This window comes from Panthera pardus, unplaced genomic scaffold (assembly GCF_024362965.1).
Source record: "Panthera pardus isolate Hobbes unplaced genomic scaffold, ASM2436296v1 HiC_scaffold_15, whole genome shotgun sequence".
In the NCBI taxonomy this organism is placed as follows: domain Eukaryota; kingdom Metazoa; phylum Chordata; class Mammalia; order Carnivora; family Felidae; genus Panthera; species Panthera pardus.
Window position 1 is genome coordinate 22,947,596 of NW_026526710.1, and position 23,146 is coordinate 22,970,741.

General features: G+C 55.0%; 3 protein-coding genes across 14 annotated transcripts in view; 2 read left to right on the top strand and 1 right to left on the bottom strand.

The window, feature by feature from the left end:
* DGCR2 (DiGeorge syndrome critical region gene 2) overlaps window positions 1–6,548 on the top strand; it is a 100,194-nt gene extending 93,646 nt beyond the window's left edge. For all 4 annotated transcript variants that reach the window (XM_019435535.2, XM_019435536.2, XM_053902278.1 and 1 more), the window contains 3 exons: window positions 654–806; window positions 1,769–2,005; window positions 3,571–6,548. In XM_019435535.2, coding sequence (XP_019291080.1) covers window positions 654–806; window positions 1,769–2,005; window positions 3,571–3,827 — 647 coding nt within the window. In that variant the 3' untranslated portion in view covers window positions 3,828–6,548. The remainder of the gene's footprint in view (window positions 1–653; window positions 807–1,768; window positions 2,006–3,570) is intronic.
* An 836-nt stretch (window positions 6,549–7,384) lies between these two features.
* Window positions 7,385–10,992, top strand: LOC109258617 (carbonic anhydrase 15-like). Of its 9 annotated transcripts, none has more exons than XM_053902283.1 (8): window positions 7,385–7,968; window positions 8,191–8,244; window positions 8,885–9,055; window positions 9,604–9,749; window positions 9,832–9,924; window positions 10,289–10,367; window positions 10,475–10,641; window positions 10,733–10,992. In XM_053902283.1, exons 1-8 carry the CDS (start codon window positions 7,902–7,904, stop codon window positions 10,979–10,981), a joined length of 1,026 nt encoding a protein of 341 aa, XP_053758258.1. In that variant the 5' UTR covers window positions 7,385–7,901; the 3' UTR covers window positions 10,982–10,992. The 9 variants fall into 9 exon arrangements, with proteins under 9 accessions (XP_053758258.1, XP_053758255.1, XP_053758264.1 ...); XM_053902280.1 differs by having other exon boundaries at window positions 7,387–7,968; window positions 9,589–9,749; XM_053902281.1 differs by having other exon boundaries at window positions 7,388–7,968; window positions 9,589–9,749; window positions 10,301–10,367.
* A 345-nt stretch (window positions 10,993–11,337) lies between these two features.
* Window positions 11,338–13,182, bottom strand: LOC128777038 (protein FAM246B-like). The gene has a single exon (XM_053902290.1). It carries the CDS (start codon window positions 13,019–13,021, stop codon window positions 12,311–12,313), a length of 711 nt encoding a protein of 236 aa, XP_053758265.1. The 5' UTR covers window positions 13,022–13,182; the 3' UTR covers window positions 11,338–12,310.
* Between the last annotated feature and the right edge of the window lie 9,964 nt (window positions 13,183–23,146).

The following is a 23,146-nucleotide window of genomic DNA, read 5'->3' on the forward strand; positions in this document are numbered from 1 at the left end:
GCCCTACCCACAGCAGCTCCATAGCAAGCACCTAACCAGCACCGGTGTGCGCCAGGGTAAGGCAGGGTGGAATTGTCAACATTTGGGGCTGAGTGCTGTGATGTGGGGCTTTCTTGTGCATAGCAGGATGTTGAGCAGCATCCCTGGCCTCTACCCACTAGATGCCAGTAGTGCCTCCACCCCTCAAGTGGTTGATGAAAAAGAGTCTCCAGGCATTGCCAAATGTTCCCTGGAAGTTGCAGAGTCGCCCAGGTGAGCATCCCTGGTCTAGAGTCCAGTGGCTCGGTCATATCTGCCCGATTTTGTACTATATGGTTGGGGACACAGGGGCCCATAACACAGCACCCGCCAGCTTTTAGGCAGAAGGGGCGCATTGCCTGGCACTTAGGAGTGCTAGACTGGAAGGTAAAACATCTTTCCTGGCCCATGATTTGCTTCTCTCCTTTGATGTAACCACAGTATTCTTGACTTTCAGCTGTTTTCATTTTTCCCATCTCTCCTAAGACGTCAAGTGCAGGGAATCAGGAAGCAAGTTGCCTTTTCCACATAGATGCCTGGTGGTGGAGGGCTGTGGCCTTCCCGTAGCACTAAGCACTGGGGATCAGGCTCTCCTTTTCTGAGAACAGCCGATTTCTTTCCTCTCCTTGTAACAGATGGCAACAGCCTGTTTGACTCCATGGCCAGTGGGATGCGTCTGATCGTTAGCTGCATCTCCTCCTTCCTCATCTTGTCGCTTCTGCTTTTCATGGTCCACCGGCTTCGCCAGAGGCGCCGGGAGCGCATTGAGTCCCTGATTGGAGCAAACTGTGAGTGTGCTTGGCCCTACCTATAATAGCCACAGCGGGGGCCCTGCTCTGGGCTGTGTCCTCTTTAGGGTGAGAGGGTACTGGAAGTAGGAAGGGGGGCAAGGGAACAGGCAAGAGGGTGTAGATGATAGGGGTGCCCTGGTGGGGTGTCCCTGTCCCACCCACTCACCTGCTCCTGGGCTGAGTGCACACCTGGGAAACTAGAGGAGCTGTCCTTGGGACCCAAAATCAGGCCGTGGATGTGTGGAGGGAGGGGTGCGCCCTCAGTGCCAGCTGCCCCCAGGCTCCCCGGCCCTCCAGACCTTGAAACAGGACAGGCAGCTGCCGCTGTATGTTTAGATAGTTGATGTTACCTTTTCTGACGGCCTGGACCATGAGCGGGGCCACCTGCCGTGGGCAGAGAGGGCAGAGCAGCAGACGCCCGTGACTGTCAGGCAGCTTAGAGTGTGACTTGGCCCTCCTCAGCCCAAGTTCACTGCAGCAAGAGAGTTCTCTGCTGTGGCCTGTGCCCTCCGTAGAGCTTCTGGAATCACCTTGTGTCAGTGAGCAAGCCGTGCTCCCTAGCGCCCAGTCCCCAGTCTGTGTGGGGAGCAGTGGGATGGGTACAGACCCTCCGGGGAGGGCCCCGAATCAAGGTGGTAGGAATACAAAGGGACTGTGCCAGCTGCAGTTGGGGGCCTCAGAGCACAGCCCTTCCACAGACCCTCAGTTTTCACCTAGTCATCTACAAAGACACTCGAGCTGGAGAGGTGTGGTGAGGACTGGGCGGTGCAAGTGGCAGGATGTCATGATGGGTTGCACATGGGTGAGGGGCAGGGACTTTCTGAAGGAGGGGGGTCCGCATCAGAGCTTCAGGGCTCTCATGTGGGCAGCTGGGCACACAAGTGTGACAGTCGGGATGTCAGATGCCGTGGGCCTCTGGGTGACTCAGCTGTTGCTCGTCTCTCCCTGCTGTTGCTCAGTGCACCACTTCAACCTCGGCCGGAGGATCCCCGGCTTTGATTATGGCCCAGACGGGTTCGGCACCGGCCTCACGCCCCTACACCTTTCTGACGATGGAGAAGGCGGCACGTTCCACTTCCACGACCCTCCTCCTCCCTACACCGCATACAAGTACCCAGACATCGACCAGCCTGATGATCCACCGCCGCCCTATGAGGCGTCCATTAACCCCGACAGCGTGTTCTACGACCCTGCAGGTGCTTCCCTCCCAGGGACAGGGAGCAGCACATCACTGGCCATCCTCTGTTTGCAGCCAGAGGCTCACTGGTCCTCCTCCCCAGTACACAGGACCCTGAACCTCCACTTCTTCCTTGGCCTTCTGCTTCTTTTTGACTTTCCATTTAAGGTGGAACCACCTGTTGGTGGGCAGGCTCTTCCCAGGGTTGTACATGCAGATGACCGTGGGCAGTGGCCATGCTGCCCTTTGCCTTCCTCCCACGAACACCTGTTAGCAAGCAGCCCTTGGGGCACACTCAGCTGGGCAGTATGGAGAGATGGGGAGCCGGGTGTTGGCGGTTGTGGGGATAGGACTGGCCCAGGTCTTCCAGGTGCCTGCCCAGAGCCAACTGCTGGGTCACAAAGACACATGTGCATATGTGGTAATTGTTAGAGATGCCTTTGTGACATTCCTTCCTGTCTGTGAAATGGGAAGAAAGCACTGGTTCTGTGATGTTGGCCTTACTGCTTAAGTCTTTTGTCCATCTGCTCCTGTGGAAGATCATTCCTCACAGGTCTGTGTAGCACAGAGGGAATGCCAGGTTCCTCACCCATTGCCCAGCTTGTTCCTGTCACTGATGTGCAGCTCAGGTGTCCCATCCCGTTTGCCTACATGTTAACACCCTCTAACACGCACACAACCCCCTGCGGTACGACAGCAGGCAGTGCCCCACTCCTTGCACTCCTTGCCTGGCTCCTTGCACACCCACACAGCACAGCAGAATGTGTGTTGTGGGGCCAGCGCCGCTGTGTTGTTGGGCCTGTTTGCTAGTACTGCTTCTCTGTGGTGTGCAGGCAAGACCTGGATTTGACCCCTGCACACACAGTTTGTCTCAGTCTGCCGTCCAGGGGGTCGGGGTAGAACAGGCTCCTGCCAGGGATGCTGCTGGAGGGTAGCGGGTCCCAGATGGCTGCATGGAGCAGGCTGTGAGGGAGCAGTTGCTCCCTGGGGCAGGTAACAGGACTGCTGAGGCTGGGGGGGAGCCAGCCAGGAAACAGGGGCCCCCATGCCTTGAGCTTTTGGAGAAAGCCGGAATAATAAGGAGCAGGCACGCTGAAAGGAATGGGCTGCCACAGAGCCTCCCTCAAACCAGAGATTTCTACAGACCCCGGTAAGGTTTGTGGAGCTGTCTGCTCTGGTCCTGTCTTCTACATTCTCATCCCCATATTCCAGCCACAGCACCTTTTCTGGGGGCTGTGTCCCATTCCGCCTGCCCACATCCGGCCCAGTAACTCCCTTGTGTCACATGAGCCCTACTTCAACCTCCAACAAGTCTGAGAGGACTTTCCCTCTCCCCCAACTTTGTTCCGCGGACTCTGTCAAAGCCTGTCCCTCCATATCACATTGCCATGGCTTGCTCACGACTGTACCCCTGCGCCTTGCACCGGGCCAGGTGGCAAAAGTGGGGGGTGAGCACAGCTTCCCCCTCCTCCCACCACCGCGGGAGCATTCAGGCAGGAGAAGTAGCCCCTGGTTCTGTGCAGCCCACCATCTTCCCCCGTGCCAGGCCTGCCATCCTGCTGACTCCCTTTTGTCTCCCTGCAGACGACGATGCCTTTGAGCCAGCAGAGGCCAGGCCGCCAACCCCAGGAGATGGTGGCGGTGAAGGTGCATCACCCCGGCGCCTGGAGCACCCTGTGCCTGCCACAGGGGCCTCTCTGGCAGACCTGGAAGACTCAGCCGACAGCAGCAGTGCCCTGCTTGTGCCCCCTGACCCTACCCAGAGTGGGAGCACCCCAGCGACAGAGGCGCTGCCAGGGGGCGGCCGCCACAGCCGCAGTTCCCTCAATACCGTGGTGTAGAGGATGGCCCAGCCCACGGCCCCAATGGGCAGAGAGCACCTTTTTGCTGACAAGAAAACACTGATCCCTGTGGGAGATGTGAGGGGCCCCCAAGTGAGTCTGGACCCAGCTGCACTGCCGCACACCCGCTGACGGCATGCATGTGCGAGTAGAGACCACACCGACCTCCCGAGGGAGCAAACACCTGCACCGAGTCTCCTTGAGAGCTCCAAAAACATGCTTAGCTTTGGGTCCCTGTCTTTTTCTTTCCAAACGGCAGAAGAATGACGAAGTTTGTTCAGACCACACGTTTCAGAAGTAGGGAACAAAGAAGGCACTGTGGGCACGGGTGGGAGTCAGACCACACCTGGCTTTGGTGGGCCTGCTCGCTGCAGCATGCCATCCAGAGGAGCCTGCCAACCAGCCACTGAGCCCTGGGGCTGCCATGTGTACCTCGCTAGCCACTGTTCAGGAGGGGCACTTCCAGGCACCACTGTGTTTGTGGACTGTCAGTATTGTCTGGGCGGTTGGTCTGCCTCAGGGTAGATGCCCTTGGAGGTTACTATAGTGGCCGCTCTGAGGATACCCCCCGGCCCAGCCATGAACATCAAGGGTGACCCTACCCTGGGTTGGGGGCTGGCCTGGGCCTCTGGTGCCCAAGACCCTCAGAGGGGGTCTTGGAAGGAAGTTGAACTCTCCACTCTGTCTTTCAAGCTGGGTCTCTGTGAAGCCCAGTTCTATGCCAGGGGGCCCTGGCCCTACCCTGTCATTTTTCTCCCCAGCATTGCTGTGCATGGCTCCCTCAAGAGGCAACCCTGGAGCTGGGCCAAGGCCCCTAGCCACGCATGAGTGTCCTGGCCCTGGATCCTCCTCTGGGGGTTGGGGGCTAAGCCAGCCAGTCCACTACCCTCTGGAGCCCCCCACTCCTATTGAATTTGCTCGTGGGTCTGGTCTGCCCCCCCACCCCCACCCTATCTTGTTTGTGCCATAAAGGGTTGTTTCTTTGGGGGGAGGGGTGGCTGAAATTAATGCCCTGGGCTGTGTCCATCTCCTGAAAGTCCACTTGCACACCACCACCACTGAGCCGAGTGCCCAGTGGCCGCATGCCACCTTCCCATCCTCAGCAGCTCGGGGTGCTGGGTTCCCTGCCCAGGGGCCTTTTGACCAAGGGACCCTGTTGCCTGCTCCTGGGCAGTGGTCTTGTCTCCTGACACGGGGCTTTTAGCATTTCTGAGGTTTGGAGATTAAGCGGGTTCTGTGCGATTTTTAGCACATCCATATCTTTTCTACGTTGAATGTCTGGATCTTTTCTTTCTGTGTGTACGCGTGTGTCTGTGTGTGTGTGTGTACATCTGTGTCCAAGTTTTGCAGGTGGTGGCAGTATGCCAGAATTCGGCCTTGGATCCCCAGTTTCCCAGGCCAGCCATGGCATCTTTGGTGGCACTGAGGTGTGGCCAGGTCTGCACCTCTGCCCCTTGGCTGAGAGCATGGAGCCCTGCTCCTGGTCCCCCTTGTAGCTCTTCCAGACCAGCATGCAGTGACAGGAGGGTTGACTAGAAGTGGGTGTTTCTGTGGTGCTTTGTGGTGACAGACCTCGGTGGCACAGTCCAGTCCTAGGCATGTTCTCACACTCTCCCATTGGAAACCCATTGTGTTCTTCCAGTATGGAATGAGATTTTTGAGTTGCCCCACAGAACTGTCATCCCTTAAGCCGGCCAGAGGTGTGAATTTTGAACTGCCTGTCTAGGCTCGCAGGATCCAGAGTGCTGGAGGCAGGACTCAGGTGGGCTGCATGCCAAACAGGCCTGAGCTCCCCTTGCCATAGGGCTGATCCTTCAAGAATACACCCTGGGCACGTGTGCCCCACGTTGGCTGCTGAAGACAAAGCAGGAAGTGTGTTGTGCTTCCAGCGTGCTGGGCTCAGGGGAGCCGAGGTCTAGAGCAGCAGCCACAGGTCTTACTGGTGCCAGGTGAGTGTCCTGAGCGTGTCTGCTTTGGAGTGACTATCCCAGTGGAGCACATAGGGGCCTGATTTCAACAGCCGAGAGTCCTTCACAGCTCCCCTGTCTCTGGCCCAGGCCTCAGAACCATGTGTTGAGGACAGGGCAGTTGGCACAAGATGTCTGGGACTGGGGAGCTCCCTTTGGGGACCGAAGGACTGCTGGGGCCAATCAGGCATGCAGGAGGCATTGAGGAGGTGGCCTGAAGTATGGTGGGCCCGCTTCTGGACTGGCCAGGGTTCTGTCCCAGCACCAGGGTGCTCAGCCCACTGGGGTCCTTGGGCTGCACAGAGGCTTGCATGCCGTGTGTGCAGGAGCTGGTGCCTAGGAGTGAGCTCTGCTGGAGGGCGGTTGTGAGGGGAACAAGGTGGGAGAGCCGGGGTCTGCCTGGCTGCCCTTGGCCTCCTGTCCAATTGCCGCCCTTTGTTAAGTTCTAACTGCTCCAGGGTCTGATGAAGAATCCCAAGGCCAACCCGAGCTGGGACTCTTGTGCTCCTGTGATTGACTGGGCTCCCAGAGGTACAGGCCAGGCTCTTGGGAGGGGCCTCTTCCCCCAGGACCCGACTTACCTGGTGGAGGAAGGAGTTGATACTGTACATTGTCTCGATGCCTGTTTTTTATGTTCTCCTTTCACTAAGGGTTTTAGTTTGGGTTTATTTTTGGTTGGGTTGGCACTAATCCTTTTCTTAAGATGCTGTGAGAACCATTTCACCCAAATGCCAAATAAATTTGTGTTCTGGAAGAGGCGTGGTCAGTCCTTGGTGTGACCTAAGTTGCGATGGGAGACTCCAGCCAGGGTGGCTGAGATGGGTGGATGGAGGAGTTGGGGCATCCAGGTGAGCCAGGCTGGGGTGCAGGGCTCCAAGATGCTCCACTGACCATGGTCCTTTCAATAATTTCCCAGTCTGTGATGGAGGAACAAAAGGGTGTCCAGGGGACTCAACCTCAGGTGGGTCCTTGTGCTCACTTCCTAACCCAGCGTCCTGGCAGTCGGCTCCAGCCTGGGCAGGGGGATCCTGGGGGCCCGACAGGCGAGGGGCCAGGGTTAAAAAAGGAACAGGGAGTCCCTTGGTGTGGATAGGAGCTTCGAGGACAGCATCCCTCATTTATGAACATACCTGCTAGAATGGTGGTGGGGGTCCTGGGTGCCGTCAGCACTGCTGACAGCGCCCCTTCCCCAAAGTGGGGAGAGCCTGACCCTCTGGGGATTGAAGAAAGATACCCCCCCTCCCCAGCCCACCCCACCTCCATTCACATCACTGGCCCAATTATGCTCACATCCACAGGCACACACATGCTGGGTAAAGAGCTTTCCAGTGTTGCTTTCTCTCCCAGCTACACTAAGAGGCAGCAAAATCAGCTCCACTTGCCAGGACAATGAATTGAGGGGCTGAGGCTCAGGCCACAGCCTGGAGTCAGAGCCTCAGGAGCTGCTGGGGAAGCCTGAAGTGTCCCCACCAGGCTGGTGCGGGGCAGAGTGGGAGAGCTGTGGCTTCCCAAAGACCTGTTGGTGGAGTAATCCCCCAAAGGAGGGCCTTTTCCCAGGTGTGCGGGACGGCATGGGGGGGGGGGGGGGGAGACACCTATACAAGAGAGCCTATGGCCTTCGGGGGGTCCCAGGCCCACAACAGAAGGGAAATACACCCTCCCCACCCCAGCCTCAAAAGTCAAGGGCACTGGGATTCAAAGTGCCCTCCCCTTTCATTTCCATCCTTACTTGGTGGCCTTGGCATGTCACTCCTGGCCCCCAGCCTCTGTTTCCTCCTCTTTAAGTGGGCATAATAGCGCCTCCCCCCAAATAATTGGGGGAGTCTGTTTAAAGTGTTTTGCTCCGATAAATGCCAGCGATTGTTGCTGGAACACAGCCGCGGCCCTGGGATCAGAGCATGTGCCTGGTGATCTCAGACCTCTGTCTTCTCTGCTGGTGGCCCTGCCTGGACACCGCCCCCTCTGACCCTCTCTGCAGTGGCCTGCCAGAGAGCCCACAAGACTTAGCCACGCCCCTAAGCCCACCCCACTAATAAACAGCTGCCTAGCCTGCCCCACAGTTCTCTGGCACTTTCCAGTCCTCTGGAGTCACAGTGGCTGCTGCACCATGCGGTCTCCAGGCTTTGCACTCGCCTTCCTCACCATGCCACTGGTGGTGCTCGGGGACTCAGAGGGTGAGCACCTGGACCCTGCCCATCTCGAATTCTACCCTTCCCGAATCTACCCTCCCTTGCAGCTCCCCCTTCTCCCTGTAAAGCTCTGCCACTGGGGGGTTTCTTTGGGGGAGGGAGATGTTGGGGTCTTAGACAGGAGAGGAGGAGCCCCATTGTTGCATGGAGCGCAGAGAGAGCCCAGATTGCTGTCCCTCATCTCAGTTCCCTGTCCACTGTCCACAGGCACCTGGTGCTACGACTCCCAGGACCCAAAGTGTGGTGAGGACAGAGTGTCATGTGAGGCTGTATGGGATCAGTCTTTGTCCTGTGGCCACTAGACAGTCTGATGCTAGCATGAACCAAAAGCAGTGTGCATGCCAAGTTTCTCTGGTCTCTGCAGGTTTGTGTCTGGAGTCCTGGGCCACAGTGGCTGTCTGGGCACCAGCAGCATGCGTGTGATGCCCACCCCCCCATGCCTGTGTGTCTGTTTGTTGCTGGTGTGATCTCCAGTCCTGGCATGTGTGCCAAGCTGTTCATATAAGTGGGGACTGTAAGGCTGTCAGCATGGTCAGCCCATGTGTGAGCAAGTGATACATGTCCCCAGTGTGGGTGTGTGACTGTCGTGCCAGGAGACCCTTCCACCCCCATTCCCTGTGGGGCACTCTAGCTGCAGGTGACTGTGTGTCAGAGTATGGTCCAGACCAGGTGGTGCCTACCTACGTGAGAGTGTTACAAACATTGTGGCCAGGCTAGGTCGGGGTACGTGTGGCAGTTGTGACCTGTCCAGGTGTGTGGGTGAGCAGGAAGGAGCTTCCTGAGGCTGGGCGATTCTCTAGGTATGTGCAGGAGGGAGGGAGGGAGGCACTGCCTTCCTCTGTGTATCCCCAAGTTGTCCCCCGAGCCCCCCCCCCACATATCCCTGACCTTGTTCCCTCAGGCCCCACCCACTGGAAGGAGATGGCCCCTGCCTGTGGGGGCCCAGCCCAGTCCCCCATCAACATCGACCTTCACTTGGTTCAGCGGGACCCCACCCTGGGACCCTTCATCTTACAAGGCTACAACGCAGCACCTCCAGGCCCGTGGACCCTGGAGAATGATGGCCATACAGGTCAGTACCCTACGGCCAGGGTCCCCACAGACACAAGCTGAAACCCACCTTGGAGTGAGAACTACCCCCCCCAACACACCCACAAGGATCAAAATCTCCACAAAGAGCACAGGAACATCCATACTCGCTGGTAGACACCCCCAACAGTGGTCATGAACCCCCACATACAGGTGTCAGGATCCCCCTAACAATAGCAATCAGCCATTGCCCCCGAGGACCAGAAGTCGGGACATTCCCAGAAGTCAGAGCCCCTCACAGCACCTCGGAAGTCATCACAGCCCCCCCCCCCCCCAGTATCACACACAGCTGTGGTGGGTCAAAACTCCCACCACAGGAGGGCCACCCTCTTCTCCCCCTCATTGCAGGGTAGGTTTTTTCCACTGCCATCTGCTGACCACCAGAGGACCTATTCCATGGAAGCCCGGCCAGGGAGCAGACTAGCCCAAAGGGGCCCTGTGCTGGCACTCTGTGCCCTAACAGCACAAGGGCAAGCGGGTGGAGGGAAAGAGTGTCATGTGCTCCTTTACCCCCAGTGCTGCTCCACATAGACACTGGCCCACAGAGCCACCTGGAGATTCGGGGCGCCGGGCTGCCACTGCCTGCCTACCGCGCACTGCAGCTGCACTTCCACTGGGGGGGCCCTGGTCGAGCAGGTTCAGAGCACAGCCTGGATGGGCAGCGCCGCCCCATGGAGGTGGGCTTGGGTAGGGGGTAGGGTGGTAGGTGTGCCCTGTGGAAGGAGCAGCTGGTATGTCTCACGGTCTGTGCCTCTCCAGATGCACGTGGTCCACATGAACACGAGGTACCAGAGCATGGGGGAAGCTCGAGGTCACCCGGATGGGCTGGCTGTGCTGGCGGTGCTGTTAGTGGTGAGGGAGAGGTTGTGTGACTCCTGGCAGTGAGGGAGGGACAGAGGAGTTCTGTGACTCCTTGTGCTTCCCAGAAAGGGGGTCTGCAAAGGGAGCAGAGTGGGCCTGTAGAGTTTTGGTGGGGCTGTTGGGGGAGTCTGTACGGTTTATAGGATTTAAAGGGTTCTGTGGGAGGATGGGGCCGAGGAGAGGTCCCGGGTCTGCAGGGTCAGTGGGGAGGGGGAGTGACCCTTCCCCCAGCAGATCTCCAAGCTGCCCCCACTGGGAGCCTACCCCCATCCCACTTACAGTCTCCTCTAGACCTCTCCCCACCTCAGATTTCCCCTTTGGAGACTCACCCACTCAGAGCCCTTCTCACTTGGAGTCCCCTCCCCAGGAGCAGGACACTGACAACGCCAACTTCTCCTTCCTCGTATCCAGCCTGAAGAACGTGTCTGAGCGCGGTGAGGAGCCACGGGGTCGCACCCGGGGCGCGGGGTTAGCTGGGGGCCAGGGGGGCGGCTGGGCACAAGGAGGCCGATCGCAATCCCACCTCCCCTCCCCGGCCCAGGAGTCTCTGTGAATCTGGCCTCCACCTTCCCGCTGGCCTCGCTGCTGCCGGGCGCCTCAGGCCTCTCGCGCTACTACCGCTACTCGGGGTCGCTAACCACGCCTGGCTGCCAGCCTGCGGTTGTCTGGACTGTTTTCGAGGATGCGGTACCCATCGGGCGTGCACAGGTGGGGCCCCCACCCTTTCCACTGGGCAGTGCTGCCCTCTTCCCTCCCTCCCGCAGCCCCAGCCCACGTCTTAACCTGTCTCTGCTCCGAGCCCTCAGGTGGCCCAGTTCCAGACCATGCTCCAGTCCGGGCTCCCCAGCTCTCACCCTGCACCGCTCACCGAGAACTTCCGCCCGCAGCAGCCTCTCGGGGGTCGCAGGGTCTCGGCCTCTCCAGGTGCCTCCATCCGCGCAGCAGCCTCGGTGCCCGCCCCAACCCTAGCCCGTGTGCACGCGGCTCTGCTGGGCCTGTGGCTCTGGCAGAGCCCCTAGGAACCAGATTCGACCCCTTCCCTCAATAAACAATACACAGAGTGACCTTGGCCTCACATATTTTGCGGGGGTGGAGTGGGAATACACTACCTCTCCCACGGAGGCAGGATTCCTGCCGGAATTCCACTGAGACCTCAGTGTGCCTGCCATACAACAGGGGACCCCTGAGCGACCCTCCCCCACCCCATCACAGCCAGTCCCATACCTGTATCCAGAACACACACATCTCCCCAGATCCCTCTGATCCCCCATTTCCAAGGAGAAAAACTAGCAGGTCTTGGAAACGCCACCTGTTAAAGTCTAATACTACAGTTTATTTAAAAACAACAACAACAACAACAAAAAAAAAAAAAAAAAAAAAAAAACCAAGCTGGCTGACCCCAGGACACTGTGCGCTATTAAATGATGACTTCAACTGACGTTTCCGAAGCCGGGAGGTGAGAAGCTACCGGTTCCAGGCTCTGCTGCAGGCTGTGCTAGGTGGGGTGGGTCCTGGTGACAAGGACAGCTAGTGAAGGGCTCTCTGTGCAAGGTGAAACCACTCCCCGGTGACACTGGGAAGTTAGGCTATGGAACCTGAGTGTAGGGTGACACTTTCTGGAGAGACAGTGGTGTCCAGGTGTCTGCCTGTGGTGAGGCTAAGTGAAAGGTTAAGTGTCCTTGGTGTCACTGTCCATAACGAAGCTAAGAGTCCCAAGAACATTGACTAGATGCCACTGTGCCCAGGCAATGTTGTCCAGTAAGAGTTTGGGTCTGTCAGCAGAGTGAAGCTGGCCAGGGACTAGCTGTGGTCCAGTTGATGCCCTGTGGACTGCGGTTGTATATCCAGGCGGCATTGCCCTGGGTGAGTCTGTGTCCAGGTAACAATGTCCCAGCAGCCCACATGTCCCTAACATCTATTGAGTAGTGTGTGGGTCACACACTATCTCAGTGCCTGGAGGCCCAGCCTCCAGCCCAAGACCCTTAATACAAAACAAATACAAACAAAAACCTGTAGCACCCTCCCCTGAGAAAGACCCTTGGGCTCTCCCGGAGGCTCTCTGGGAGGCTGCCACATCCCTGGCCCAGACCCTTCTGCAGCTCTAAGGCCAGAAGGGTATCCACCCCTCTTCCAGCCCCCGACTCAGTCTCCAGCGAAGATCACTGGCTGCGCGGAGGCTCTCCGCACTCCCCAGACGTGACCCCGGACAGTCCTCAGCTTTGGCGCGTCCCGCCACCCACACCCTAATGCTGGAGCGCTAGCAGGCGGCTTCTGAGGACCCTTCTCCATCTACAAGGGTGGTGTATCTGTTCATATAAATAGATAGGAGGAGGGCGCTTCCTGCACCAGGTCGCGGCTACCCTCGGCAGGGCAGCCCTCAATCCCCGCCGCCCTGCGGGGCCCCTGGCGTCAGCGGTGTCTTCTTGAAGTTCTTCCGGGCCAGGGCCCGGTTCGCGCTGCCGTCGGCAGGGCCGTCCGGTGCGTCGTCGGCGTGCCTCGCGACCGTGGCCAGGGCGTTCATGGTGCCCAGCGCTCGCAGCAGGGTCGGGCCGCGGGGCGCGGCGCGGGGGACTGCGCGGGGCTCCCGGCGGGCGGACGGCGGCGGGGGCGGCAGCAGTGCGCGCAGGGCGTCCAGCTCGGCACGCAGCTCCGCGCGCAGCGCCTCGAGCCCCGCGCCCAGCTCCGCGCGCACTGCCGCCAGGCCCTCCTGAAGCCGCCGCTCGCTCACCTCCAGGACGCCCGCCGGGTAGGTGGCCCCACCGCGCGGCTCCCCGCACACAGAGCACACCGAGCCGCTGCTGCGCGCGTCCGCTCGCTCCCCGGCCCCCGGCGCCCGCGCCTCCCCGGCCGCGACCCCTGCCCGCTCCACCAGCCGCAGCAGCCGGGGTGCGTCGGCCCGCGCCGCCGCCTCGGCCCGGATCTGGCCCCGCAGGCGAGCCAGGCGGCCCGGGGCGCGGGCTTCTTCAGGGCCTGGCCCGTTGGGCTGCGGCCCGTTGTCCCGCCGGCGGCCAGCGGCCCGTCGCAGCGCCTCGCTCGCGCCGTACACACTGCGCGCCTGGGCCCACGGGCGCCCGGGTTCCACCGCCATCCGTGCCGCAGCCGCCACCGCCACCGGCGCTGGGCCTGGCCGGGAGCTCCAGCCCGCAGCCTAGCGACCGCTGGGGCCCCGGCGACGCTCCGTGGAGAGGGCCCCCGGGACGGCTGTGGGAACGACTGAGGTCTCGTGGGGGTGGGGGTAGGGGGCGGGCAATCTGGTCTGGGCCCGGGGAACTCCGACAGGGCGAGAGGGGATGGTAGATGGAGCGCCAGGGAACGCGGGGGTGTGGGCAATGCAGGCAGGCTTGAGTGTGCTAGACCTGCCCAGGGGGACTGTGCTGTCGGTGGGTCCCAGCGTGGGTCGAGGAGCTTGGACCGGCTTTTGGGCAGGAGGTGACAGGACGTGGAATGAAGGCTGCAGAAGCCTAGGCGCCCAGACCAGAGTCAGGAAACAGGCTCACGCCATTTACTCCAAACTACTGTCCTGATCACAGTCAGGGGAAGGCAGGTGTGGTTATGGACCCACCTGTCCCCAGTCCTCCTCTCTGGCTAGGGCCACCACCTCCATACTATAGTTCAGACCCCCCACCCCCACCCCCCACAGCTGCAGGAATCCATCCTCCTCACAGGTACCTCCATTCAAGCCCTTCCTGGTCTGGGTATCTCCCTGCTGAGCCCCAGTCCTCAGGAAGCCACTGGATGACTTGGCCCACCCCACACTATTCTGGCCATGTCTTCTTTTACCTGCTCTAATCCAACAACCTCCACCCCTGTGGGCCTTTGCTCAGGCCGTTTCTCTGCTGGGAATGCCCCCCGCCACACACACACACACACACACACACACACACACACACACACACCATATACCTGGCAGCTCCCACTCATCCCACTTCTGCAGGGCAGCCTTCTTTGGCCACCCCAGCTTCCAGCAGGTGACTCAGGCCCACACCCACAGCCTGTTTAAATGGCTCTCTGTTCTCTGTCCACCTGGATTCACAGTAGGGGCCCTGAGCACAGGACGACTAGGTCACTTAGTTCCCAGAGATACTAAACATGCCAGATGTTGGATGCAGGAGTAAATGAGTGAATGAGTCTGGGGCTGAGCATCCTGGGTGGGGCAGGGCTGTTACCACCCACCCTAGTCAGCCAACGCACCTCCTCAAGCCTGGCATTCAAGACCCTCATGGTCACCTGTGCTGGCTTTTCTGTCCCTGCCACCTTTTCCATTGTGTGGGAGCTCCTCACTACTGCACTCCAGTCTTTCTCACCCTGGTGCCTTCACACATGTTGCCTGTGTCCATCACAGGGTCATGGGCAGTGCACTGTGGGCCCCTCTGGAGGGCAGTATCCCTCTACCCGGCATGTTGTTCTCACTGAACCCTAGGGGCTAGTTAGGACTCCGGGTGCCCTGGGAGCCTCCCCAGTGAATTGTGGGGAGGGAGGGTCTGGCGTGGGTCCTGGCTGGGCTGGGAGGGAGATGGCAAGGCAGCCACTGGGACCTGTGTCCCTAGATCCCACAGGGGCCTAGCCTCTATGCAGCTCTGTGCCTCTGTGTGTGTGTGTGTGTGTGTGTGTGTGTGTGTGTGATTGAGGATGCTGCCAACCCTGTTCTTTGGCAGTCCTGGCCCTGGCCACCATGAATGCTCCTAGATCCCCTCTATTCATTCATTCATTCATTCATTCATTCATTCATTTGTTGATTGCAGCCTGTCACTCTGGAAGGTACAAGGAGAGGTGAGAATTTGGCACTCTGTCAACCCCCCAGACAACCCCCCCCCATTCCTGCTGAGTCACCGGGCCCCCTGGGACCTCTAGCATCTGTTTCTGCTGGTCCCTAGAGCCTCGTTAACGATACTCTTGCCCTCCTCCCCTTAGTAATTAAAATACTGCAGGCCAAAATACCCTGGATTCCTTCCCCAGGCCTGCTGGAGTCAAGCTGTGTGACCCAGGGGCTCTGCCTTCTCTGAGGCTCACCTATGAAATGAAGGAGACCCCTAAGATCCCTGGGAGGGGACAGCAGGAGGGCTGGAAAAGCCTGGGAGAGCAGAAGTAGACAGACTCCAGATTTGTGATGTGGTATGAGAGCCAGGAAGGGCAGAGCTGGGCTGCCTGGGCGGGCAGGGCTGGGCTGCCTGGGGAGACAGGGGCTATGAGGTTTTCCCTGACTGTTGAGGCTGATGGAGAGATGTGATATGAACAAAGCCTTTGCTGCGGCGAGGAGTTCACGATCCTACAGGTGCTGCAGGATGAGGTCATGGCTGGGGGTAGAGTCCCAGAGTCAGGTTGTGAAGCATGACAGATTGCACAGGAGCAAGTGTAGAGGGGGAAGGGAGGCCCCAGGGACCCCGACGAGCCCTGAGAAGGGCTGCAGAGGTATTGGTGAGGAGTGAACAGGCAGCTGTGGTCAACATGACCCTGAAGCCCCTGAGGTCAAATCCAGCAATGGTCAAGAAATAGGTTGTGGAGACCCCAGCCCGAGCTTCATGGGTGGAGGGGCCAGCAGAAGCTGAAGATTAGAGGTGGGGGAATAGTTTGGGGAGCCCTTGCCCCAGGCTGGTTGGTCAGAACAGAGGTAGCTTCAGAAGGAATGGGCCAAGAAGGGACAAAGCTACTGAGCCAAGGGTACCAGCACACAGGCCTGCTTTCTGCTTCTGCTTTCTGGAATATCCTAATAGCCCAGCCTGCCCAGCTCCCTGCACTATGCAGGGCCCAGCTTCCCCCCACTCTGGCCCTGTCTGTGTGCCTGGGCCAGGGCCAGGTCTGCTGGGGGCGAGGAGGCTGGCTGTGACTGTGGGAACACCAGCTCCAGACACTGTCCCCATCTAGGCTCTGTGCATTCAAGTGGGCCCTTCTGCACAGGCAGAGTTGGGTGATTCGTGGGCTTTGCCACTTATTAACTTATTAATGGTTCGGGGCCCCTGCAGGGCCTGGGGAGGAGGGAAAACCCTGAGGCTCTGCCTCTGCCTGGAGAAAGGGGGCGGCCTCCATGGGACTTAACTGCCGTCACCTTTACACTCTGTTGCCATTAAACCCTGGCAGCCACCCAGAGAAGAGGTTTTATTTTCCAAAGCCCGAGGACCAGGTGGCTTTGTATGTGGGAGGGGACCTGATGGCCTCAGAGAGGGCAGGGGAGCCTCACAGTCATCATGGGAGTGTCTAGAAATGCAGATGCCCAGGTCACCCCCTCCTCTGACCCTGTTAGGTAGAACTGCTTCAAGGCAGGGTGGTATTTGTCTTTTTCCACCACTGTCTTCACACCACGTTCTGGCCCATCTTGGGTCTCAGTGAAGGGGGCACATGGAAATGCAGGTGGGGGTCCGTGAAGCTGGCTCTGAGGGTCTGTGTTGGGAGGGAGACCCCTGAGCCACCAGCCACCCTGGGAGGAAAAGGCTTTGGAGCTGGCCCTGGAGGGTGCAGTGCAGGCACAGGGTCCAGGGTGTGGGCTGCTACTTTCCTTTCTGGTCACAGACCCTGGGCCTCAACATAGACTCCAGAACATAGGTGCCCACCCATTCTCTACTCCAGCTATGCTGCTTGCTCTAGGAGCCAGACTGACTAGGCCTTTGGCTGTGAGCAAGCAAGGCCAGCTTGGCTGGGACCTGGACCTTGGGCCCAGGGCACTTAGGAAGGGAAGGCCGTGGTGCCTTTTCGGCCCCCAAAGTGCAGGCCATGTAGTAGAGGTTCAGTGGACTAAGCCAGCAGGTCTGGCTTGGGCCATTGTTCAAGACACCATTCTGGGCTGTTTGTTCTGCCTTATGGGCCTCTGGTGGCCCTATTGCCTCGCCTCAGTGTTCCCCTTATCAGAGCCCAGGTAGAGTCTTTCCTGGCCAGGAGATGGTGAGGGTGTCAGAGGTGACAGATGTTGGGAGGTGTGTAGGCACCATGGGAGGCCTGTAGCCTAAAGGGCGGATCCGTCTACTCTGGGGCCCTGCTGCCCAGACCCCTGAGCTGCAGCTGTCTCCTCATTTAAAGAAGGGGCCAGAGGGTCCGGGGCTTCCTGTGGGGACTGGACTTGGGCACACTTTGCCCCTGAACACCCCTGGCTACCAGGCCCTGGAACTGTGCCTTGGCCTGCTGGTGGCTCTGGCTACCTAGACATTCCCTAGGAACTGTCCTGGGGCAAGTGGCTCTGCAGGGGCCAACTCATTACCCAGTAATGACCTTGTCTGACCTCAGTAATGGCTCATTACCTGGTAATGACCTTGTTTGCCTCATCCTGGCGTCAGCAGCCCTAGAATGTCTGGCCTGGGTTGGCTCTGACAAGTCAAGACCGTGGCCTTCAACCTCCCAATTTGCCCCAGATGGGGCATCAGGCCTGCCAGCATCTGTGTGCCCTGCAGGCCCAGGCTTGGCTTCCAGTGGGAAAATTCTGGGTTCCTGACCCTACCCCCACCTCAGCTGCACAACCTGGGCAGGTCAGCCCTTTAACCTCTGTGCCTCACTCACCCACAGGTGGGGCAAGAGGGTCCTCATGGGGCAGTGAGGCGGGCTGCCTCTAAGGGACACTCTGCTCACACAGGGCTCCTCAGGGGCTCCCCTTCTGCCAGCTGGCTGGGGGCTCCAGTCAGGGCCATCCTCACAACCACTGGCCCCTGGGATGGCCCCTCGTCTTGCCATTCCTGGTATAGGAGACTATGAGGGGGGTCCGAGGGGTGGGTCAGCCTGCTCCATCAGGGTCCCCTCCACCCCCTGTGGCCAAAGGTCACTTTTCTGTCCTCATCTTTGATCTTTTAGCAGCACTGACACAACTGGCTATGCCCTTCTCATGCCCTCCTGGTGACCCCAGACCCCAGCAGACACCTCTCACTCCCATGCCATCCCCCTGGACTCCCATACCCCCACCTGCCTCACTTCTTCAAGCCTCAGGTTTCGCCCTTGCCTTCTCAGTGGGAGCCTGATCAACCTAAATTCTGGTTAAGACGCGCCTCTGCCCAACATGAGCTCCCACGTCACTCCTGCAGAGCCTGGGGTCCTGTGTGCCCCCAGGGTTTGGATCGGCTCCTCAGTGATCTGCTTCCTCTTGTCCACCCAGCCAGCATCCCACCTCCAGGCCATGCACGTCCTGCTCCCTCAGCCTCAGGTCCCAATTTACACAGCCTCCTAGAAAGGCCTTCCCTGACCCGGGGGCCCTTCTCCATGCTACCCTTGCATCTGTCTAGCTGGCACTCACCAAGCTTTTCAGTTCCACCTGGAATGTTGGGTCTCTGGTCTCTATCTTTCTTTGGGTTTGACTTCCAAGAGGGCAGGGGACACCCTTGCATCCTCAAGGTCCAGAAAATTGCCTGGCACAGTGGGCACAGCATAAATCCACTATCAGTGAGTAAAGGTGTCTGTACTGGGATTGGCTTTGAGTAAGCACTCAGTGTTGGCTTTATTATTTCCACGCCTGCAGGGCTAGGGGTGCTCATGGCAGTGCCAGCTGTCAGGGCTGGCTGTGTCTCTAGTGTTCCCTGTCCAGGACAGGGTCCTTGCTCAGCCCAATCCTAGGGCCTGGAGTTGGCCCTGGCCAGGCTCTCTGCCCTCACCTTCCACATGTAGAGGCTGTGTCCCACTTCTGTGGCATGGTGGGATGGCAGGGGAGGGGATAGGGAGCATATAAGTGGGGGGTTTGGTGTTGGGGAGCAGGCCTGGGACACATAGGGGGAAGCAATTCAGGGTGCTATTCAAGCAGGGAGAGAGTGTCAGGGCAAGGAAGAGTTAGGGGAAACATGAGCTGGAGGGATGAACTGAGGGCAGTATGGGAGGGTGTATGTCACAGGAGGGGAGCCCTGGCTCCCCACCTACCCCACTGAACCCCCTCTGAATCCTTTCACAAGTCTAGCTGAGGGAGGGAGAAATGGGACTGTAGGTATAGACTACTTTCCAAGATTTGAACCGGGTCATGTCTGACATTTATGTGTATCCTTGTAAGTAACACCCACATTAATATCTTCCCTCCTACACATTCCTGTCTCAAAATTAAGTTTGAAGGAAATAAATTTTCTCTTTATTATGTGTTTAATGTACTGTATAATAATGCAAAATACCATGTAACATATATACACTAAAAGCATCATAACAGAGCAACTACCTGTGAATCAACTACCCAATCCAGGAATTGCTTCAGTACAAGTGACTTATCTCCTTGTCTCCAAAGGCACCTTCTGTCCTGAATTGTGTGTTTCCCTGGATTATATATATATATATATTTTTTTTATGTATGTACGTTTTCATGTATATCATTTCATATATATACGTATAAACTTTGTGCCACTTGGTTTTGCTTGTCTTTAAATGTCATAAAAATGACATTACACTGGGTGTGCTCTTCTGGGATTCATTACTAACATTACTTCTGAGATCCATTAGGTTGTGTGGTGTGGCGGTCATTCATTCTTTTTCACTGCTGTGTAATATTTCAATTGATTTATCCATTCTCCTGTCAATGGATATTTGAATCATTTGTGTTTTTTGCTATTAGTAACTGTACCTCTGTGGACATTTTTGTACCTGTCCCCTGGGACCCATAGACAAGAATTTCTCAAAGGAATGTATTGGAGAATGGACCTGGTGTAGTACCATGCAAATATTTGAGAAAATGCCAAATTGTTCATGAATATCCACCCTCACCAGCCACATGGGAGGATGTCTGTTGGATCACAAGTATCTAACACTTGGCCCTGACAGGATTCTTGTATTTTGCCAATCAGGTGGGTATTAATTGATATTTCACTTTGTGCTTCCTTCATTACTGGTGAAGTTGTGCAACTTTTCATATGCTTATTTGCCATTTATGGTCCCAATTCTGTGAAATGCTTGTTCATGGCTTTTACCAATTTTCCTATTGAGTTGTTTTGGGTTTCTTTTTTCTTATTGAATTATAGGTGTCTTATTTAACTCACTTATTTTTAAAAAATATTTGTTTATTTTTGAAAGAGTGAAAGCGGGGGAAGGGCAAAGAGGCACAGAGGATCTGAAGCGGGTTCTGTGCTGACAGGCTGACAGCAGCAAACCTGATGTGGGGCTAATATGCACAAACTGCAAGATCATGACCTGAGCTGAAGTCAGACACTGAACTAAGCCACCCAGGTGCCCCTTAATTCATTTATTTTTGTCAAAATATGATTTGCAAATAAATAGTATAGTGCACATATCTTAGATGTACAGGTGTGTTTTTGTATTCATGTTCTCTCATTGTCTTAGTCTGTTCAGGCAGCTATAACAAAATACCATAGACCAGGTGGCTTATAAACAGAAATTTATCTCTCACAGTTCTGAGACTGGAAAATTTAAGGTCAGGGTGCCAGCATGGTTGCCTTCAGACAAGGGCCCCCTTCTTGGTTCATAGCTCATGCTTTCTGCCTTGTTCTCACTTGGTGGAAGAGGCTAGAGATCTCTCTGGAGCTTCTTTTGTAAGGCACTAATCCTATTCATGAGGGCTCCCCCTTCATGACTTAAGCACCTCCCACAGACTTCACGCCCGTAATGCCATCACACTGGGGATTAAGATTTCAACATATGAATTCGGCGGCGGGGCACACAAATATTTAGACCATAGCATCCATGTACCTAACACCCAGATCAAGATGTACATTTATAGCACCCATAAGTCTCCCTCTCAGTCAGTATCCCCAAAAAGCAACTGCTTTTAAGTCAGTAAACTTTATTTGGAATGCTCTTTTGTCTACTATGTGTACATGTGTAACTCTCTTTTTCTATAGCAAATGATTTTGGAACTTTCTTTGTGGTGGTGTTTGATGAATAGAAATTTTAAGCTTTAATGTAATTATCAACCGTTTTTTTTATTGCTAGTGATTTTGTGTCTTGTTTAATAAAATTTTTCTTACCCAACAGCAATAAGATAGCATTCTATATTTTCGTTTAAAAATTGAAAGTGTTGCTTTTAACATGTAGTCTCATATCTGTATAAAATTGATTTTGGGGGCGCCTGGGTGGCGCAGTCGGTTAAGCGTCCGACTTCAGCCGGGTCAAGATCTCGCGGTCCGTGGGTTCGAGCCCCGCGTCGGGCCCTGGGCTGATGGCTCGGAGCCTGGAGCCTGTTTCGGATTCTGTGTCTCCCTCTCTCTCTGCCCCTCCCCCGTTCATGCTCTGTCTCTCTCTGTCCCAAAAATAAATAAAAAACGTTGAAAAAAAAAATTTAAAAAAAAAAAATTAAAAAAAAAATTGATTTTTGTGTTCAGTGTGAGGTTGGGATTCCATCCTGCTTTTTTTCCATTTAGATAGTGGATTATCTCAGCAGTGTTTATTTGATGTACTACTGTTATATGTACTTGGGTCTATTTTCAGGCTCTCTGGTTTGTTCTATTGGTCATTTTGTCTATCCCTGCATCACTATCAGCGTGTCTTAATTATTATAGTTCTATAAAATGTTTTGTTATCTGGTAAAACAAATCTTCCTATCCTATTTTTCTTCATGAATGTCTTGCTTTTCCATATACATTTTGAGTCAGCTGATCAAATTACACACATGTACACACCCACACTTGAAATTTTTATTGGAATTTTTTATTGGAATCATATTAAATCTGTAGGCCAATTTGGGACAGCTTTATAATACTGAATTCTCCAATCCACAAACATGTTATATTATCTCTCTCATTTAGGTCTTTTAAATATCTTTAAACCAAATTTTATAATTTTTCCATATAGTTTTGCATAATTTTTTCAGTGTTTTACTTATCTTTAGTTTCTGTTGTTATGGTAAATAGCATATTTTAAAATAGTATTTTCTACCTGCTGTATAATTAGTATATAAAAACTTAGCTTATTTTTATATCATAATATTATAGCCAGCTGCATTATTAAACTCTCCTGTTAGTTCTGGTAATATGTAAATTATTTTAGGCTTTGTAATAACAGTATAAAGGAGAAAAATTAGAGCTGTATGAAAGTTTTTGTATACTACTGAAATTAAATTGGTGCTGTATGATTGCTATAAATTAAGATGTGAATTATAATCCCCAAGGCAATCACTAAGAAAACAACTAAAATATTTGTGGTAAAAGAAACAAGACCTTAGAAAATATCTGTTTAACATTAAAGAAGGCAATAATAGAACTGAGTAACAAATAAAAACATACAGGATATAGAAAACAAATGGCAAGATGGCAAATGTAAGTTCTTCCTTATCTTTAATCTCATTAACTGTAAGTGGATCAAACACTTCCATTAGAAGGCAAATATTGATAGAATGGATTTAAAAACATGATCCAACCATGTGTTGTCTCTAAGAGACTCAATTTAGGGGCACCAGAGTGGCCCAGTCAGTTGAGCATCTGACTCTTAATTTCATCTCAGGTCATGATCCCAGGGTTGTGGGATCAAGCCCACGTTGGGGTCCATGCTGAGTGGGGAACCTGCTTAAGATTCTCTCTCTCTCTCTCTCTCTCTCTCTCTAATAATCAAAAAAAAAAAAAAAAAGGGAAAGAGAGACTCAATTTAGATTCAAAGACACAAATAGGTTGCAAGGAAAAGTAGGAGGAAAAGATATTCCCTGCAAACATATAACCAAAAGAGAACTGAGTGGCTATACTAATATCAGGTAAAATAGACCTGAAGATAAAACTTGTTACTAGAGACAGGACGTTATAGAATGATAAAAGAGTCAATCCATCAACAAGATGTAGCCATTTCAAACATATAGACACACAATAAATACACCTAACAAGAGCCCCCCCCCCCAATACATGAAGCAAAACCTGACACAGTTGAAGGGAGAAATAGACAATTCAACAATAAGACTTAGAGACTTTGACACCCCACTTTCAATAATGGACAAAATAACTGGACAGAAGATCAGCAACGAAAGACATAAAGGAGAATAGAAAGCAACTAAACCTCACAGAAAACTATACAGTGCTCCACTCAGCAACAGCAAATGCATATCTTCTCATGTAGACATAGAACAGTCTCCAGGATAAACCATAAAACAAGGTTCCATACATTTAGAAGAAATTAAGTAGGGGCTCCTGGGTGGCTCAGTTGGTTGAGTGTCTGGCTCTTGATTTTGGCTCAGGTCATAATTCCAAGATCATGGAATTGAGTCCCATGTTGGGTTCTGGGATGAGTATGGAGCCTGATTAGGATTCTCTCTCTCTCACTCTCTCCCTCTCTGCCTCTCTCCCTCTCTCTCCCTCCCTCCCCCACTCATTCTCTCTCTCTCTAATAAAAAAAAAAA

What these genes read in the sequence shown, in the direction of transcription:
- LOC109258617 (XM_053902280.1), top strand. Translation starts at nt 7,902, where the DNA reads ATGCGGTCTCCAGGCTTTGCACTCGCCTTCCTCACCATGCCACTGGTG. An exon ending in TGGTGAGGACAGAGTGTCAT is followed by an intron (nt 8,245 to 8,884) that starts GTGAGGCTGTAT and finishes TTGTTCCCTCAG; the next exon opens with GCCCCACCCACTGGAAGGAG. An exon ending in GAAGAACGTGTCTGAGCGCG is followed by an intron (nt 10,368 to 10,474) that starts GTGAGGAGCCAC and finishes TCCCCGGCCCAG; the next exon opens with GAGTCTCTGTGAATCTGGCC.
- LOC128777038 (XM_053902290.1), bottom strand. Translation starts at nt 13,021, where the DNA reads ATGGCGGTGGAACCCGGGCGCCCGTGGGCCCAGGCGCGCAGTGTGTAC.